At 48.4% G+C, this 19,118-nt stretch overlaps 1 protein-coding gene across 1 annotated transcript in view; it reads right to left on the reverse strand.

The window, feature by feature from the left end:
- VSIG10 (V-set and immunoglobulin domain containing 10) overlaps positions 1 to 19,118 on the reverse strand; it is a 46,252-nt gene that overhangs the window by 23,576 nt on the left and 3,558 nt on the right. Inside the window, exon 2 of the mRNA XM_023204411.2 lies at positions 16,313 to 16,594. Within this exon, the coding sequence (XP_023060179.1) occupies positions 16,313 to 16,594 (282 nt within the window). The remainder of the gene's footprint in view (positions 1 to 16,312; positions 16,595 to 19,118) is intronic.

Below are 19,118 nucleotides of genomic sequence, written 5' to 3' on the forward strand. Positions count from 1 at the left end.
AGTCCATCCCAAAAAAAAAAAAATTTTTTTTTGTGGGAGGAAACAGCTTTCGCAGATAGACCTCCTCGAGGAACAGTACCTCTTTTGCCTATGTCCAAACCCATTGTATAACTATAGAAATCATGGGTTTCAAAGGACAATGTTCTCATGAAGTTGCAGCTGGCTCCTAACAGTTTCAGGGATGTGTTGGAATCACACTGCCTCCAGGGGAAAACTTAGATCATGGTTTGGGAGGTGCTCAAATGTCCCATTCACCGTTGCTGGCTAGCTGGTTAGGTATGCGGACCAGCAGGTCTTCGGACATACCAACAGCTGGTACGCAGCCAATTAAGCACCGGGCACGTCCAAGGAACTGGTAGCCAATGCCAGGTACTGTCTCAGCTCGGACAAGTCTGTGTCTTTCACGCTGTGGCCCCAGAGGGGTCCCAGTCACCCGGCATGGACAGTGTGGACCCCAAGACACCAGCTGGAAGAGATTTTTGCCAAGCACAGTTCTCAGCAAGAAATGGAGCTGGTTTACAGGGAGTGAATGAGAAGGAAACAGGTAGAAGAATTCAGAATTTAAAAAGAAAAACCAGCAAATGAGAAAGCCTAAAGGGGCCTCCCGAATTGTTCAGTGTTCAAAATTAATAGCTCATCTCTAAACCCCTGGGGTTTGAGTCTTTTGTGTTTTTTTCAAATGGAGTCTCGTTTTGTCGCCCAGGCTGGAGTGCGATGGTGCAATCTTGGCTCTTTGCAACCTCCCCCTCCCAGGTTCAAGTGATTCTTACACCTCAGCCTCCACTGTCCTTCCTATAAAAAGAGTGCTAATGACTTATATCACTGGGTTATTGAAGGATCCAATAAGGTAGTATAAGCAGGGCACTTAGCCTGGTCAATATTCAGCAAGTGTCATCTGATATGTTATCAGCATATACTTGTAGATTGATTCTACCACAGGGGTCGGCAAATGCTAGCCCACCATCTGTTTTGTATAACCCAAGAGCTAAGGATGGATTTTAATGATGAGCACTTTTGATCAATCTGACGAGAGAACACTACCTGTGAATCCCAATTAAGTGAAATACTACCCTCCCTGAAAAAGGAATTCCATTCTTCTCATTAACAGATCTGTACTGCAAAAAAAGTTATCAATTACTATTTTATGTATGCAAATATTTTATGTATACAAATATATAAATTATATATTTTATGTAAAATATTATATTGGTTATAATATGTAATATATACTTATACACATATTATTTTATTTATATAAAATATATTTAAATATTATATTATTTATATATAATATATGTTATATTTTTATAATATATAAAGACTATATATTTAGCATATAGTTTATAATATATAAAGACTATATATTTAGTCTTTACTAAAAATACAAAAATTAGCTGGGCGTGGTGGCACATGCCTGTAATCCCAGCTACTCAGGAGGCTGAAGCAAGAGAATCACTTGAATCCAGTGAGCTGAGATCGCGCCACTGCACTCCAGCCTGGGCAAGAGAGTGAGACTCCATCTCGAACAAACAAACAAACAAAAACAGAAAGCTTGGCAAGACCCAATTTTGGGCAAGACCCAAAATAAATAATATATATTTTATTGAGGTCAGGAGTTCAAGACTAGCCTGGCCAACATGGTGAAACCCCATCTCTGCTAAAAATTCAAAAATTTGCCAGGTGTGGTGGCACATCGCCATAGTCCTAGTTACTCCAGAGGCTGAGGTGGGAAAATCACTTGAACCTGGGAGGCAGAGGTTGCAGTGAGCCAAGATCATGCCACTGTACTCTAGCCTGGGCGACAGCAGTAGACTCTATCTCAAAAACTAAATAAACAAAAATTAAAAATAAAATAATTAATTAAAAAGAAAATTTATTTTTAATTTTTTATTTTTTGAGACAAGGTCTCATTCTGTCACCCAGGCTGGAGAGCAGTGACCAGATCACGGCTCACTGCAGCCCCAGCCTCCCAAGGCTCAGGTGATCCTCCTGCCTCAGGCCCCACCAGCAGCTGGGACTACAGGCATATTCCACCACACCCAGCTAATTTTTGTATTTTTAGTAGAGACGGGATTTTGCCATGTTGCCCAGGCTGGTCTTGAACTCCTGGGTTCAAACGATCCATTCACCTTGGCCTCCCAAAGTGCTGGGATTACAAGTATGAGCCATCATACCCAGCCAAAACATTTTTTTAAAGTTTTGCTGGCCAAGCACGGTGGCTCACACCTGTAATCCTAGCATTTTGGGAAGCTGAGGCAGAAGATCACATGAGCCCAGGAGTTCGAGACCAGCCTGGGCAACATGGCAAAACCCCATCTCAAAAAACACCAAAGAATTAGCCGGGTGTGGTGGTGCAGGCAGGTAGTCCCAGCTATTTGGGAAGCTGAAGTGGGAGGATCACTTCATCCCAGGAGGTGGAGGTTGCAGTGAGCTGTGATTGCGCCAGTACACTCCAGCCTGGGTGACACAATGAGACCCTCCCTATCTCAAGAAAAAAAAGGAAAGGAAAAGCTTTGCCGAATCCTGTTCTAGAACAATCTATGGCTGCTGACTTCCTGTTCTCTGCTGTCCTCTTTGACATCAGAATTCACTTCTTTCCTTACCCACCACAAATATAGGTTGGGCAGTCAAGAGCTGCAAAAGGTTCATTTACATCTCAGTATCTTGAGTTCCTTGCTAACAGGAAAAGTAACCTTATCTTCAGCCATTTACTTTTCAGACCAGCAATCTTATTGGAAAATGACTTTAGGCCGGGCGCGGTGGCTCAAGCCTGTAATCCCAGCACTTTGGGAGGCCGAGACGGGTGGATCACGAGGTCAGGAGATCGAGACCATCCTGGCTAACACGGTGAAACCCCGTCTCTACTAAAAAATACAAAAAAATAGCCGGGCGAGGTGGCAGGCACCTGTAGTCCCAGCTACTTGGGAGGCTGAGGCAGGAGAATGGCGTGAACCCAGGAGGCGGAGCTTGCAGTGAGCCGAGATCCGGCCACTGCACCCCAGCCTGGGTGACAGAGCAAGACTCCGTCTCAAAAAAAAAAAAAAAAAGAAAGAAAATGACTTCATATTCATAATGCACCCCACAGTCTGTGCTAATCAGTTAATGTGTACTTCTCCAATGGGATGCGGTCTGTGAGAAAACTTAAAGACTGTGATATCACCTTTACAGGCAAAATCAACAACCCACTGCCTCTAGATCTCCCTAGTGACTGCCACTCAGAGCCCATCCCAGAGATCTGCAGGCTCCTGTAAGTACCAATCTCTGCCACAGATAAGCTTGGCAGGCCGGGCATGGTGGCTCACACCTGGAATCCCAGCGCTTTGGGAGGCTGAGGTGGGTGGATCACTTGAGGTCAGGAGTTGGAGACCAGCCTGGCCAACATGGTGAAACCCTGTCTCTACTAAAAATACAAAAATTAGCTGGGCATGGTGGTACATGCCTGTAATCCCAGCTACTCAGGAGGCTGAAGCAAGAGAATCACTTGAATCCAGGGAGCTGAGATCGCGCCACTGCACTCCAGCCTAGGCAACAGAGTGAGACTCCGTCTCGATCGAACAAACAAAAACAGATAAGCTTGGCAAGACCCAAATTAATCAATCCTTGGGCAAGAATCACCCCACCTTCTGAGCAGGCACACACAAGTTTTCTTCAGTGTACCCAACATTCCCCTTCCCTAAGAGTCTACACTGTGAGAAGACATAGTGACACCACCACCAACACACAAAAGCACTGCTGGTGGGTCCGTATCAGACAGGCCCCTCAGCCAGGAAACATGCATCTTTCCTGAGATTCCCTTTCTTGGAAGTTTGGAGTGAAGGCCACATCACTGGCTAGAGAGGAGCTCCCCATCCCCCAAACCCAACTGAATCCTAAGCCTCTTGGAGGTCGACACAGACCAGCTTCCTCATTGCTCACGTGCTAGCTGGTTCCATTGTTCCCTAAACACTTGCTTGGCCTGAGAAAAACAGACACAGGGAGAGCCTGGCACTGTGTACCATGAAATCTAACTGGGGTCTTTCATGGGCTGATCTATCTCTTGATAGCTCAGCTCCTCAAATGCATACATAAGAGACAATATCTTTTTTTAAAAAAGAAAAACACAAAGTTGGCTGGGCACGATGGCTCACGCCTATAATCCCAATATTTTGGGAGGCCAAGGCGGGCAGATCACCTGAGGTCAGGAGTTCGAGACCAGCCTTGCCAACATGGTGAAACCCTGTCTCTACTAAAAACACAAAAATTAGCCAGGTGTGGTGGCACATGCCTGTAGTCCCAGCTACTTGGGAGGCTGAGGCAGGAGAATTGTTTGAACCCAGGAGGCAGAGGTTGCAGTGAGCTGATATCATGCCACTCCTGGGCAACAGAGCGAGAGTTGTCTTAAAAAATAATAATAAAAAAAGTCGAGCCCGGGCACAGTGGCTCACGCCTGTAATCCCAGCACTTTGGGAGGCCGAGGCGTGTGGATCACCTGAGGTCAGGAGTTCGAGGCCAGCCTGACCAACGTGGTGAAACCCTGTCTTTACTAAAAATACAAATAATTAGCCAGGCGTAATGGCACATGTGTATAATACCAGCTACTTGGGAGGCAAGGCAGGAGAATCACTTGAACCCGGGAGGCAGAGATTGCAGTGAGCTGAGATTGCACCATTGCACTCCAGCCTGGGCAACAAGAGCGAAACTTTATCTCAAAAAAAAAAAGAAAAAGAAAAGCACAAAGTCAGCCGGGCACGGTGGCTCACCCCTGTAATCCCAGCACTTTGGAAGGTCGAGGCAGGCAGATCACTTGAGGTCAGGAGTTCAAGACCACCCTGGGCAATATGGCAAAACAAAACCCTGTTTCTACTAAAAACACAAAAATTATTCAGGCATGGTAGTGGGCGCCTGTAATCTCAGCTACTTGGGAGGCTGAGGCAGGAGAATAGCTTGAACCCAGGAGGCAGAGGTTGCCGTGAGCTGAGATCATGCCAGTGTGGGTAACCAAGTGAAACCATGTCTCAAAAAAAAGTGTACCAGGATATGGGAAGGGCTGTGACACCTTCCCTATCTGACCAGCCTGTCTGCAGGTAAACACATGGCTGTTCCAATATCATACCCACTCCAATATGGAGGTAGCAGGGATGGGTCAATTGATTAAATAAACAGCTGTGTAGCCGGGTGAGGTGGCTCATGCCTGTAAGCTCAGCACTGTGGGAGGCTGACACGGGAGGATCGCTTGAACCCAGTAGTTCAGGACCAGCCTGAGCAACATAATGAGGCCCTGTCTCTGCAAAAATATTTGTTTAATTAATTTATTTATTTACTTATGTATTTTTTTGAGATGGAGTCTCACTCTGTCGCCCAGGCTGGAGTGCAGTGGCAAAAACTCAGCTCACTGCAAACTCCGCTTCCTGAGTTCACGTGATTCTCCCACCTCAGCCTCCAGAGTAGCTGGGATTACAGGTGTGTGTTACCACGCCCAGATAATTTTTTTGTATTTTTAACAGAGATGGGGTTTCACTATATTGGCCAAGGCAGTCTCAAACTTCTGACCTCAGGTGATCTGCCCACCTTGGTCTCCCAAAGCGCTGGGATTACAGGCATGAGCCACCACTCCCGGCCTAAATTTAAAAATTGGAAAAAAAAAAAAAAAAAAAGAGAGAAAGAAAAGAATAGAATAGAAAAGAAAGAAAAACGGCCTTGGTAGCCCTTAACTCCTCTGGACCAAGGGATTTCTGTACATGTAGAAGCAAGAGTTCTAATCCCGATGGCAAGACCCTTCAACCTCACCTTTCAATTAACAGGGAGCAGTGCACACTCTTGTTGTGGGATGAGTGATGAATGGACACCACAGATACCCATTCCAGGCAGGTTGAATTGCCCTGGGCCTACAGAAAACCTGACCTCCTACAAGACAGAGACAGCAAATGCCCACCGATGGACAAGCAGACGACCAGGGGGTAAGGAGGGAGAAATCTAGCAACCCCTACTGCCATTTCCATGTTTCTACAGCATCTCTGTCCAGTCACACATCCCCAGCCACTTGCAGATAACAAACTGTCATATCTTGTTCCCCCTAGATTCCAAGGCCATATTAGAATGTTTCCAAATTGTTCTCCTTAAGAGAAGGAGGGGGCTGGGCGAGGTGGTTGACATCTGTAAGCCCAGCACTTTGGGAGGCCAAGGAGGGAGGACTGCTTGAGCCCAGGAGTTCAAAAACAGCCTGGGCAATATAGTGAGACCTTGTCTCTACAAAAAACTAAAAAGTTAGCCGAGTGTGGTGGCACACACCGTTAGTCCCAGCTACTCAGGAAGGTGAGATAAGAGAATCACTTGAGCCTAGGATTTCAAGGCTGCTGTGAGCCGAAATCACACCACTGCACTCTAGCCTGGGTGACAGAGTTAGATCCTGTCTCCAAAAAAAAAAAAAGAGAGAGAGAGAAGGAGGTAATGTGACCCAGCTAGCAATCACATCAGTGAAAAGATCTGGGCACACAGAGTCCCCAACTCACAGCAAGACCTGTTCGAAAGACCCAGATGAGGCCGGGTACGGTGGCTCATGTCTGTAATCCCAGCAATTTGGGAGGCCAAGGCGGGCAGATCACGAGGTCAGGAGTTCGAGACCAGCCTGGCCAACATGGTGAAACCTCATCTCTACTAAAGATACAAAAAATTAGCCGGGCGTGGTGGCGCATGCCTGTAATCTCAGCTACTCAGGAGGCTGAGGCAGGAGAATCACTTGAACCTGGGAGGCGGAGGCTGCAGTGAGCTGAGATTACACCATTGCACTCCAGCCTGGGCGACAGGGTGAACCTGTCTCAAAAACAAAAAGAAAAAGGACCCAGATAGAAACTGGTTAACTGTTGAGAACTTGAGATGGACTGCCCCATGGGAGTCCCATCACTGGCTTAACTACTGGATCCAGTTCAAGTGTGCTGAGGGCTACATGAGTTTGTCTCATTAATGTATACCACAAATCTGTAACTCGTTCCACCATTACCCTCGATTTCACAGACAATAAAACTAACATTGGAGTTCAAGGGACTTTCCCAAGGTCACACAGACGACAACTAGTAGAACGTGGATTTGAACCTACGTATCTGGACCACTCCACAATGTCACTGCCATCCCAGAAAGACAGGCTGAATCAAACCTAATCTATTTTCCCAAATCTACGCAAAAATGAGGGCCAACTCCAATCAGAGATGTCATGCCCTTCCCGCTGGCCACTGTCGGGGAGTAACACAGGGTTCCCTGAGGCAGAGAGGGGTCTGGTGTTTTGTCCAGGGACCTCCTAAGATGAGAACCAGGAGACCAACCAACCCCAGAGGGCTCTGGTGTATTTGAACCAAAAGGTATCTGTGTCTGGTTTTCACAAACAAGCCGTACATCAGTCAAGAACCCCATGTATTTCCAAGTGAAGAGATTTCCATACTATAAATCACAGCACAGTAACCAAGACATGCACAGGACTTCCCTGGAGGGAGCGCAAAGTGCCATGGGAATTCAGTGACGTTTTTATTTCTTTTTTTTTTTTTTTTCTTTTTGTTGTTGAGACAGAGTCTTGCTCTGTCACCCAGGCTGGAGTGCACTGGTGCAATCTCAGCTCACTACAGCCTCCACCTCCCCGGTTGAAGCGATTCTTGTGCCTCAGCCTCCCAACTATCTGGGATCGCAGGTGCACATCACCACCCCTGACTAAGTTTTGTATTTTTAGTAGAGATGGAGTTTCACCATGTTGGCCAGGCTGGTCTCAAATTCCTGACCTCAAGTGATCCATCTGCCTCAGCCTCCCAAAGTGCTGGGATTACAGGCATGAGCCGCTGCGCCCGGCCAAGAGTTCAGTGACATTTTTAAAGATGTAAGTTCACATTCATTGTAACAAGACCTTGCCTTTATCTCCCTACAGGGCAATAACGAAACTAATCCATCCTCCAATAAACTTAGCCAATTATTAACAAATCAGTGTCCGTTCAAGTCATCATAAACTAAAGAGAGTGGCCGGGCACGGTGGCTCACGCCTGTAATCCCAGAACTTTGGGAGGCTGAGGCGGGCTGATTACGAGGTCAGGAGATCAAGACCATACAGGTTAACATGGTGAAACCCCATCTCTACTAAAAATACAAAAAATCAGCCGGACGTGGTGGCGGGCGCCTGTAGTCCCAGCTACTTAGGAGGCTGAGGCAGGAGAATGGCATGAACTTGGGAGATGGAGCTTGCAGTGAGCCGAGATGGTGCCACTGCACTCCAGCCTGGGCGACAGAGCAAGATCCCATCTCAAAAAAATTAAAAAATAAAAAATAAAAAACTAAAGAGAGTGATGATAAAGAAACAAAAAGTTGCAATGTCACCTTACTCCACTGTGGATAAAAGATGAAGTTATAGGCTGGGCGCGGTGGCTCAAGCCTGTAATCCCAGCACTTTGGGAGGCCGAGACGGGCGGATCATGAGGTCAGGAGATCGAGACCATCCTGGCTAACACGGTGAAACCCCGTCTCTACTAAAAATACAAAAAACTAGCCGGGCGAGGTGGTGGGCGCCTGTAGTCCCAGCTACTCCGGAGGCTGAGGCAGGAGAATGGCGTGGACCCGGGAGGCGGAGCTTGCAGTGAGCTGAGATCCAGCCACTGCACTCCAGCCCAGGAGACACAGCAAGACTCCGTCTCAAAAAAAAAAAAAAAAAAAAAAGATGAAGTTATTCATTGACGAGATGGACAGGAAGGGATGACTAATTACTTTGGGCAGGAGGACTGAGGGAGACCAGCCAGCAGTTGCCACAGGCTCACAGTAGGAAACAAACAGTGAGGCCAAGATGGGTGACATTTTTTATGCACCCCCTTCATTCCTGGCATCACCCAGGAATTTATCTATGGCATCTCCAAACACAGAAACACTGCCCTGATGGATGATGCCCTCATCTTTGAGAACTGGCAGAAACCTTAGATATCATCCAAAAACTGAGAGGTGTCCTGGAGGCCTCTCTTTCCTTTATCCTCCACTTCTTTTTTTATTTTTTTTTGAGACGGAGTCTCGCTCTGTCACCCAGGCTGGAGTGCAGTGGCTGGATCTCAGCTCACTGCAAGCCTCCCAGGTTCACGCCATTCTCTTGCCTCAGCCTCCCGAGTGGCTGGGACTATAGGCGCCCGCCACCTCACCCGGCTAGTTTTTTGTATTTTTTTTTTTTCTTTTTTTTTTTTTTTTTTTTTGAAACGGAGTCTTGCTCTGTCGCCCAGTCGCCCAGGCTGGAGTGCAGTGGCCAGATCTCAGCTCACTGCAAGCTCCGCCTCCCGGGTTTACGCCATTCTCCTGCCTCAGCCTCCCGAGTTGCTGGGACTACAGGCGCCCGCCACCTCGCCCGGCTAGTTTTTTTTTTGTATTTTTAGTAGAGACGGGGTTTCACCGTGTTAGCCAGGATGGTCTCGATCTCCTGACCTCGTGATCCGCCCGTCTCGGCCTCCCAAAGTGCTGGGATTACAGGCTTGAGCCACTGCGCCCGGCGTTTTTTGTATTTTTTAGTAGAGACGGGGTTTCACCGTGTTAGCCAGGATGATCTCGATCTCCTGACCTCGTGATCCGCCCGTCTCGGCCTCCCAAAGTGCTGGGATTACAGGCTTGAGCCACCGTGCCCGGCCTATCCTCCACTTCTGATCCACCAGCGAGTCCTGCTGGTCTCCTTCCAAAATATTTTCCAAACCTGTGCATTTTCACCAAGGCCACTGTCGCCACCCTGGTTCTGGTCACCGACTTTGTATACCTCCAATTGTCTTCCCTATTTTATTTCATCAGCTCTACTTGATACCAAACACATACATTTTCTATGTGCTAATGAAATGGTGCCACACGCCTGCGGGAAGCTCCAGGAGTTTCTCCTGCACACAGAATAAAATCACAACTCCTGGCCAGGCACAGTGGCTCACGCCTGTAATCCCAGCACTTTGGGAGGCTGAGGCAGGCAGATCACCTGAGGTCAGGAGTTCAAGACCAGACTGGCCAACATGGTGAAACCCCCTCTCTACTAAAAATACAAAAATTGGCCACACGTGGTGGTGTGAGCGTGTAATCCCAGCTACTTGGGAGGCTGAGGCAGGAGAATCGCTTGAACACAGGAGATGGAGGTGGCAGTGAACCAAGATTACGCCACTGCACTCCAGCCTGGGCAATAGTGTAAGACTCTGTCTCAGAAATATAAAAAATAAAAAATAAAGGATGTCGGTCAACCTGGGCTCACCGTAATTATTCCGTAATAATCTCCTCTTAACTTGATTGTATCTGCAAAGACCCTATTTCCAAACAAGCTCACATCTGTAGATACCAAAGGTTAGGACTTCAACATATCTTTTTGGGGGACGTAATTCAACCCATAGCACAGGTCCTACTTGGCCCCAGTCTGGCCTGGCCTCCCATATTTCACACAGCCTGCCCTCTTATACACAAGGCCCCTGCCACGCCAGCCTTCTCCCTATCTGTGAATGCATCATGCTCCGCTCAACCTGTCTTGTTCCGCCTGAAAAGAGAACTGGCAGAATTCTTCTCCTTTTATTTTTTCAGAGACAGGGTCTCTGTCTGTCACCCAGGATGCAGCGCAGTGGCATGATCATGGTTTACTGCAGCTTTGATCTCCTGGGCTCAAGCAATCCTCCCACCTCAGCCCCTCAAAGTGCTGGGATTACAGGCATGAGTCACTGTGCCCAGCCCTATTTACCAATCAGTTTCAATGTTACTATTTCCAGGCCAGGTGCAGTGGTTTATGTCTGTAATCCCAGCTTTTTGGGGGATCAAAGCAGGTGGATCACTTGAGGTCAGGAGTTCGAGACACGCCTGACCAACATGGAGAAACCCCATCTCTACTGAAAATACAATAGCCGGGTGTGGTGGCGCACATCTGTAATCCCAGCTACTCAGGCGGCTGAGGTGTGAGAATTGCTTGAACCCGAGAGGCAGAGGTTGCAGTAAGCCAAGGTGGCACCACCGTACTTCAGCCTGGGCGACAGAGGGAGACTCTGTTCAAAAAAAAAAAAAAAAAAGTCACTACTTCCCAAATCTGCCCTGTGGCCTCCCAATTTAAAATGTTTCAGAAAAATCACATTAACTTGTTTCTCATCTGTCCGCCCCACTGGGCTGCTCACACCTGTGGCCCAGTGCCCAGAACAGTGTCTGGCATCAAGCTCTCAATGAATCTATGCTGAATAAAGGAATTAGTAGGTTCTTGATTTTACAGATGAGGAATCTTGGATCCAGAACAGTGAAGTGATTACATGGGTATTTCTCTATTTTTTTATTATTATTATTGAGACAGAGTTTCATTCTTGTTGCCCGGGCTGGAGTGCAGTGGCGCAATCTCGGCTCACTGCAACCTCCACCTCCCGGGTTCAAGCGATTCTCTTGCCTCAGCCTCCCGAGTAGCTGGGAATACAGGTGTGTGCCACCATGCCTGGCTAATTTTTGGTATTTTCAGTAGAAACGAGGTTTCACCATGTTAGCCAGGCTGGTCGTGAGCTCCTGACCTCAGGTGATCCGCCCACCTCAGCCTCCCAAAGTGCTGGGATTACAGGCGTGAGCCACCACACCTGGCCTATTATTTTTATTTTGAGGCAGGATCTCACTCTGGAGCCCAGGATGGAGTACAATGGCACCATCTTGGCACACTGCAACCTCTGTCTCCCGTGCTCAAGCGATCCTCTCCACTCAGCCTCCTGAATAGCTGGGACTACAGGTGCATGAAACCATGCCCAGCTAATTACTATTTTCTATATTTTTTTGTTGTTGTTGAGACGGAGTCTCACTCTATTACCCAGGCTGGAGTGCAGTGGCCAGATCTCAGCTCACTGCAAGCTCCGCCTCCTGGGTTCCCGCCATTCTCCTGCCTCAGCCTCCTGAGTAGCTGGGACTACAGGCGCCCGCCACCTCGCCCGGCTAGATTTTTGTATTTTATTAGTAGAGACGGGGTTTCACCGTGTTAGCCAGGATGGTCTCGATCTCCTGACCTCGTGATCCACCCGTCTCGGCCTCCCAAAGTGCTGGGATTACAGGCTTGAGCCACCGCGCCCAGCCTACTATTTTCTATATTTTTTGTAGAGCTGGGGTCTCACTACGTTGCCCAGGCTGGTCTCAGACTCCTGAGCTCAAGCAATCATCCCCCCTCAGCCTCCCAAAATGCTAGGATTATGGGCATGAGCCACCATTCCTGGCCTCCCATGTATCCATGTCTCCTAAACTACATGCCCCGAATCTAAAGCATGGATGTCCTTCTAATCCAGTAACCAGCAAACGCTCTCTGTTAAGGGCCAGTGAGCAAATAAATTTGGCTTTGAAGCCCATAGGACCTATGGCACAGCCACTCACCTCTGCCATAGTTAGTAACAAAGATAGAGATAATATGTAAATGAATGAATGTGGCTATATTCCAATACAACTTTATTTACGAACACCAACATTTGAATTTCATATGATTTTCTTTTCTTTTCTTTTCTCTTCTTTTGAGATAGGGTCTTGCTCTGTCACCCAAGCTGGAATGCAGTGGCATGATCACAGCTCCCTGCAGCCTCGACCTCTATGGGCTCAAGCAATCCTCCCACCTCAGCCTCCTGAGGAGCTGGATCTACAGGCACACACCATCATACCCAGCTAATTTTTTCACTTTTTGTAGAAACGGGGTCTCGCTATGTTGCCAGGGCTGGTCTCAAACTCCTGGGCTCAAGTCATCCATCTGCCTCAGCCTCCCAAAGTGCTAGGATTACAGAAATGACCCACTGCACCTGGCTTTCATATGATTTTCATGTCACAAATATCCTTTTATTTTCAACCATTTAAAAATATAAAAAATATTCACAATTGGCTGGGCATGGTGGCTCACGCCTGTAATCTCAGCACTTTGGAAGCCCGAGGCGGGCAGATCACAAGGTCAGGAGATTGAGACCATCCTGGCTGACACAATGAAACCCTGTCTCTACTAAAAATACAAAAAAAAAAAAAAAAAAAAAATCAGCCAAGCATGGTGGCAGGCACCTGCAGTCCCAGCTACTTGGGAGGCTGAGGCAGAATGGTGTGAACCCAGGAGGCGGAGCTTGCAGTGAGCCAAGATCGTGCCACTGCACTCCAGCCTGGGCGACAGAGTGAGACTCCATCTCGAGAAAAAAAAAAATTCATAATCTGCAGGCCATACAACAGCAGGCTGTAGAACAGCAGGCTGTAGTTTATAACCTCCCACTCTAAATTCTTTTTTTAATAATTTTTTGTAATGTGGAGTCTCACTATGTTAACCAAGCTGGTCCCAAACTCTTGGCTCAAGTGATTCTCCCACCTCAGCCTCCCAAAGTGCTGGGATTACAGGCATGAGCCACAACACCTGGCCTGCTGTAAATTCATACGTATATATCAGCAGATATGATAGAGTATTTTAGGAAAGTGCAATAGGAAGGGTAGCTCATGCCAAGACCTGTACATAGCACCGCAGTATAAGAGTGCTCGCTATAGCCGGACTTGGTGGCTCACGCTTGTAATTCCAGCATTTTGGGAGGCCGAAGTGCGCACATCATGAGGTCAGGAGTTCAAGACCAGCCTGACCAATATGGTGAAACCCCATCTCTACTAAAAACACAAAAATTAGCTGGGCAAGGTGGCAAGCACCTGTAATCCCAGCTACTTGGGAGGCTGAGGCAGGCGAATTGCTTGAACCCGGGAGGCGGAGGTTGTGGTGAGCCAAGATTGCATCACTGCACTCCAGCCTGGGCAACAGAGTGAGACTACGTCTCAAAAAATAATAATAATAAAAATAAATGGCCGGGTGTGGTGGCTCAAGCCTGTAATCCCAAGACTTTGGGAGGCCGAGACAGGCGGATCACGAGGTCAGGAGATCGAGACCATCCTGGCTAACACGGTGAAACCCCGTCTCTACTAAAAAAATACAAAAACTAGCCAGGCGAGGTGGCGGGCGCCTGTAGTCCCAGCTACTCGGGAGGCTGAGGCAGGAGAATGGCGTAAATCTGGGAGGCGGAGGTTGCAGTGAGCTGAGATCCGGCCACTGCACTCCAGCCTGGGCGACAGAGCGAGACTCCATCTCAAAAATAAATAAATAAATAAATAAATAAATAAATAAATAAATAAATAAATAAATAAATAAGAGTGCTCACTACACCCGACAAAGCAGGCAATGTATTATTCCCCATTAAATGAGGAAAACTGGAGCTCAGAGATATGAAGCTACTTACTCAAGGTGACACAGAACTCAGTGACAGCCTTTGCACTGGGATTCAGGCAGTCTGACTTGACTCTGTATGTTTTTTTTAGAGGCAGGGTCTCCCTGTGTGCCCAGGCTGAAGTGCGGTGGCTATTCATAGGTGCAATTATGGTACATTGCAGCCTGGGGCTCCGAGACTCAAGCAATCCTGAGTAGCCGGGACTACAGTCCCACACCACTGCACCTGGCTTTGATTATGATATACTGTAACTTTGTTACATAATAAAATGATATTAATAGCAAAGATGATATTAACAAGAAGCTAAAAATAAAAGCTTATTAATATGCCAGGAGCCTTTTAAAGCACTTTATTTGTTTATTTTTCTTTTTTTTTGAGACAGAGTCTAGTTCTGTCACCCAGGCTGGAGCGCAGTGGCATGATCTCGGATCTCCGCAACCTCCACCACCCGGGTTTAAGTGATTCTCTTGCCTCAGCCTCCCGAGTAGCTGGTATTAGAGGCACCCACCACCATGCCTGGCTAATTTTTGTATTTTTAGTAGAGATGGGGTTTCACCATGTTGGCCAGGCTGGTCTCGAACTCCTGGCCTCAGATGATCTGCCCACTCAGCCTCCCAAAATGCTGGGATTACAGGCATGTGCCACCATGCCTGGCCTAAAGCACTTTATAAACTGGTATCTATTCTTCACAGCAATTCTAAGCAAGAATTTTTTATATATTTTTTATTTTTATTTTTTTGAGACAGAGTCTCACTCTGTCGCCCAAGCTGGAGTGTGGTGGCATGATCTTGGCTCACTGCAACTTCTGCCTCCCAGGTTCAAGCGATTCTCCTGCCTCAACCTCCCAAGTAGCAGGGATTACAGGTGTGCACCACCATGCCCGGCTAATTTTTTTTTTTTTTTTTTGAGACGGAGTCTCACTCTTTCACCCAGGCTGGAGTGCAGTGGCACAATCTTGGCTCACTGCAAGTTCCACCTCCCAGGTTCACTCCATTCTCCTGCCTCAGCCTCCCAAGTAGCTGGGACTATAGGCGCCGGACACCACGCCTGGCTAATTTTTTGTATTCTTAGTAGAGACAGGGTTTCACCGTGTTAGCCAAGATGGTCTCGATCTCCTGACCTCATGATCCGCCCACCTCGGCCTCCCAAAGTGCTGGGATTACAGGCGTGAGCCACCGTGCCTGCTGTTTTCTTTTGTTTTGAGACGAGTCTCGTTTTGTTGCCAGGCTGGAGTACAGTGGTGCAATCTCGGCTCACTGCAACCTCCGCCTCCCAGGTTCTAGTGATTCTCCTGCCTCAGACTCCCAAGTAGCTGGGACTACAGGTGCATGCCATCACGCCCAGCTAATTTTTCATATTTTTAATAGAGATGGGGGAGGCCGGGCGCGGTGGCTCAAGCCTGTAATCCCAGCACTTTGGGAGGCCGAGACGGGCGGATCACGAGGTCAGGAGATCGAGACCATCCTGGCTAACACGGTGAAACCCCGTCTCTACTAAAAATACAAAAAACTAGCCGGGCGAGGTGGCGGGTGCCTGTAGTCCCAGCTACCCGGGAGGCTGAGGCAGGAGAATGGCGTAAACCCGGGAGGCGGAGCTTGCAGTGAGCTGAGATCTGGCCACAGCACTCCAGCCTGGGCGACAGAGCAAGACTCCGTCTCAAAAAAAAAAAAAAAAATGTTTTTTGTATTTTAAATAGAGATGGGGTTTCACCATCTTGGCCAGGATGGTTTCCATGTCTTGACCTTGTGATCCACCTGCCTCAGCCTCCCAAAGTGCTGGGATTACAGGCGTGAGCCACTGCACCCGGCAGGCATTTTTTGTACTTTTAACAGAGATGGGGTTTCACCAAGTTGGCCAGGCTGGTCTCAAACTCTTGACCTCAAGTGATGACCGCCCGCCTCGGCCTCCCAAAGTGCTGGGATTACAGGCATGAGCCACTGCGCCCAGCCACAGGAATTATTTTTATCCCCATTTTACAGGTGAGGAAATAGAGGTGTGAGAGGTCCCTCAGCTTGCAAGTGGCAGGGCCCAGAAAGAATTCCAGGCCATCGGAACCCAAAACCCACATTCCTGACCATGGTCTCCTGCTTTCCAAGGCTCTGAGTACCTCTCCAGCCCTGGTCCCTGCCAGCCCCACTTACTGGCCACCTGCAGCCACACTTGGAACCACTGAGTCACATTCAGGATCTCCTGGCAGGTGTAATTCCCCTCATCTCCCAGGCTCAGCGATTTGATGTGCAGGGAGCTGGCATCCACTAGAGAGAAGCGAGGCTCAGCTGGCGGGAGGCTAGAGTTAGACGAGAGAAGGAAGACAGGCTCCGAGTTGTTCCGGTACCAGGTCACCAGGCCCCTCGGTCCCGAGATGTTGCCACAGTACAGAGTAACATTCTCATGAACTTCTCCAATGACAACAGCCTCCAATCCTGTACAAGGCAAGATCAAGCTGTTACCACCCTTCTTAATTTCTAAACAATGTCCCTTTTTGGACAGTCCTCCTGTATTAGGATTTTTTTTTTAAATCAGGTATATGTTCTTTTTTGTTTGTTTGTTTGTTTTTTTGAGACGGAATCCCACTCTGTCCCCCAGGCCGGAGTGCAATGGCACGATCTCGGCTGACTGAAACCTCCGCCTCCCAGGCAGCCTCCCAAGTAGCTAGGATTACAGGCACGCGCCATCACGCTCAGCTAATTTTTGTATTTTTGGTAGAGACAGGGTTTCACCACCACATTGGCCAGGCTGGTCTCAAACTCTTGACCTCAGGAAAGGTCAGGCTCATGCCCCCAGCACTTTGGGAGGCCGAGGTGGGTAGATCACAAGGTCAAGACATCGAGACCATCCTGGCCAATATAGTGAAACCCCATCTCTATTAAAAATACAAAAAATTGTGGCTGGGCGCGGTGCCACGCCTGTAATCCCAGCACTGTGGGAGGCCGAGGCAGGTGTATCACCTGAGGTCAGGAGTTCGAGACCACCCTGACCAACATGGAGAAACCCTGCCTCTACTCAAAATACAAAATTTGCTGGGCATGGTGGCATATGCCTGTAATCCCAGCTACTAGAGAGGCTGAGGCAGGAAAATCACTTGAAACTGTGAAGCGGAGGTTGTGGTGAGCTGAGATCTCGCCATTGCACTCCAGCCCGGGCAACAAGTGGGAAACTCTGTCTCAAAAACAAAAACAAAAAATTAGCTGGGCGTGGTGGCGTGCACCTGTAGTCCCAGCTATTTGGGAGTCTGAGGCAGGAGAATTGCTTGATCCACCCGCCTCGGCCTCCCAAAGTGCTGGGATTACAGGCATGAGCCACTGCACCTGACCATATATGTTCTTAAGATGCGGTAACACATACAGAGCAGCTGGACGTAGCAGCTCACACCTGTAATCCCGGTACTTTGGGAGTCCAAGACAGGCAGATCTCCTGAGGTCAGGAGTTCCAGACCAGCCTGGCCAACATGGCAAAACCCCGTTTCTACTAAAAATACAAAAATCAGCCGGGCGTGGTGGTGCATGCTTGTAATCCCAGCTACTCGGGAAGCTATGGTGGGAGAATTGTTTCAACCTGGGAGGCGAAGGTTGCAGTGAGCCGAGATTGTGCCATTGCACTCCAGGCTGGGTGACAAAGCGAGACTCTGTCTCAAAACAAAAACAAACAAACAAAAAACACATACAGAACCTCTGGTATGTTGAGACTCTAGGCCAGTCACTGACAATAATGAACTTGTAGTAGGTAACAAACACAGCCCCAGTTGCCCACCCAGCCTGCCGACCATCCATGCCCCTCACCATCCATGCCCCACATCACTGGGGGGCCATCCCATTCTTAGTGAGGACTCAGCCATGAGACCTGTTTTGGCCAATGGGATGTTGGGGAATGTGACACAAGCAGAGGCTTTAAAGTGCTTGTCTATAATCGCTAGAGCAATGCAAATCAAAACTACAATGAGGCCGGGAGCAGTGGCTCATGCCTGTAATTCCAGCACTCTGGGAAGCCGAGGGAGACAGGTTCACTTGAGGCTAGGAGTTTGAGACCAGCCTGGTCAACATGGTGAAACCTCGTCTCTGCTAAAAATGCAAAAATCAGCCAGGCATGGTGGTGCACACCTGTAGTCCCAGCTACTCAGGAGGCTGAGGCACGAGAATCACTTGAACCCAGGAGGCAGAGATTACAGTGAGCCAAGATTGTGCCACTGCACTGCAGCCTGGTTGACAGGGCAAGACTGTCTCAAAAACAAGAAAAAAACAACAACAAAAGGCCGGGCTCCATGCCTGTAATGAGGCCGAGGCGGGCGGATCACCTGAGCTCAGCAGTTCGAGACCAGCCTGGCCAACATGGTGAAACCTCGTCTCTACTAAAAATACAAAAACTTAGCTGGGCGTGGTGGCAGGTACCTGTAATCCCAGCTACTCGGAAGGCTGAGGCAGGGGAATCACTTGAACCCAGGAGGCAGAGGTTGCAGTGAGCCGGTATTGTGCCACTGCACTCCAGCCTGGGTGACAAGAGCGAAACTCTGTCTCAAATAAATAAATAAATAAATAAACTACATGGTACAGACCCAAGTTGTCTCAGTGGCTCCAGCTTGGCCCATTCTAGATCAGCCTTCAGCTAGTCATCGATTCCCAGGCGGATCAGCAGAGCCACCTAACCAACCACCCAGGCCTGTGGGTAATAAGCACTACTGTCATTTTGGGCATTGTTTCTTACACAGCATTACTGTGGCGATAAATAATTCATACAGAACCCAAGTGGCTTTATTTGCCTAGAAACCCAGAAGGCGTAGAAAGAAGAGGACTTTGGCTTTGTTTCCACTGTCCTGCTGCTCTCTCTGCCTCTCCCTCTCCCCCCATCTCAAACGGCCCTAGAGTTTAAGTTCTCTCAGAAGCTCCATGCAAGAATGGGCTGGCATGGCCGGGCGCGGTGGCTCAAGCCTGTAATCCCAGCACTTTGGGAGGC

This window comes from Piliocolobus tephrosceles, chromosome 10, assembly GCF_002776525.5.
Source record: "Piliocolobus tephrosceles isolate RC106 chromosome 10, ASM277652v3, whole genome shotgun sequence".
Taxonomy (NCBI): domain Eukaryota; kingdom Metazoa; phylum Chordata; class Mammalia; order Primates; family Cercopithecidae; genus Piliocolobus; species Piliocolobus tephrosceles.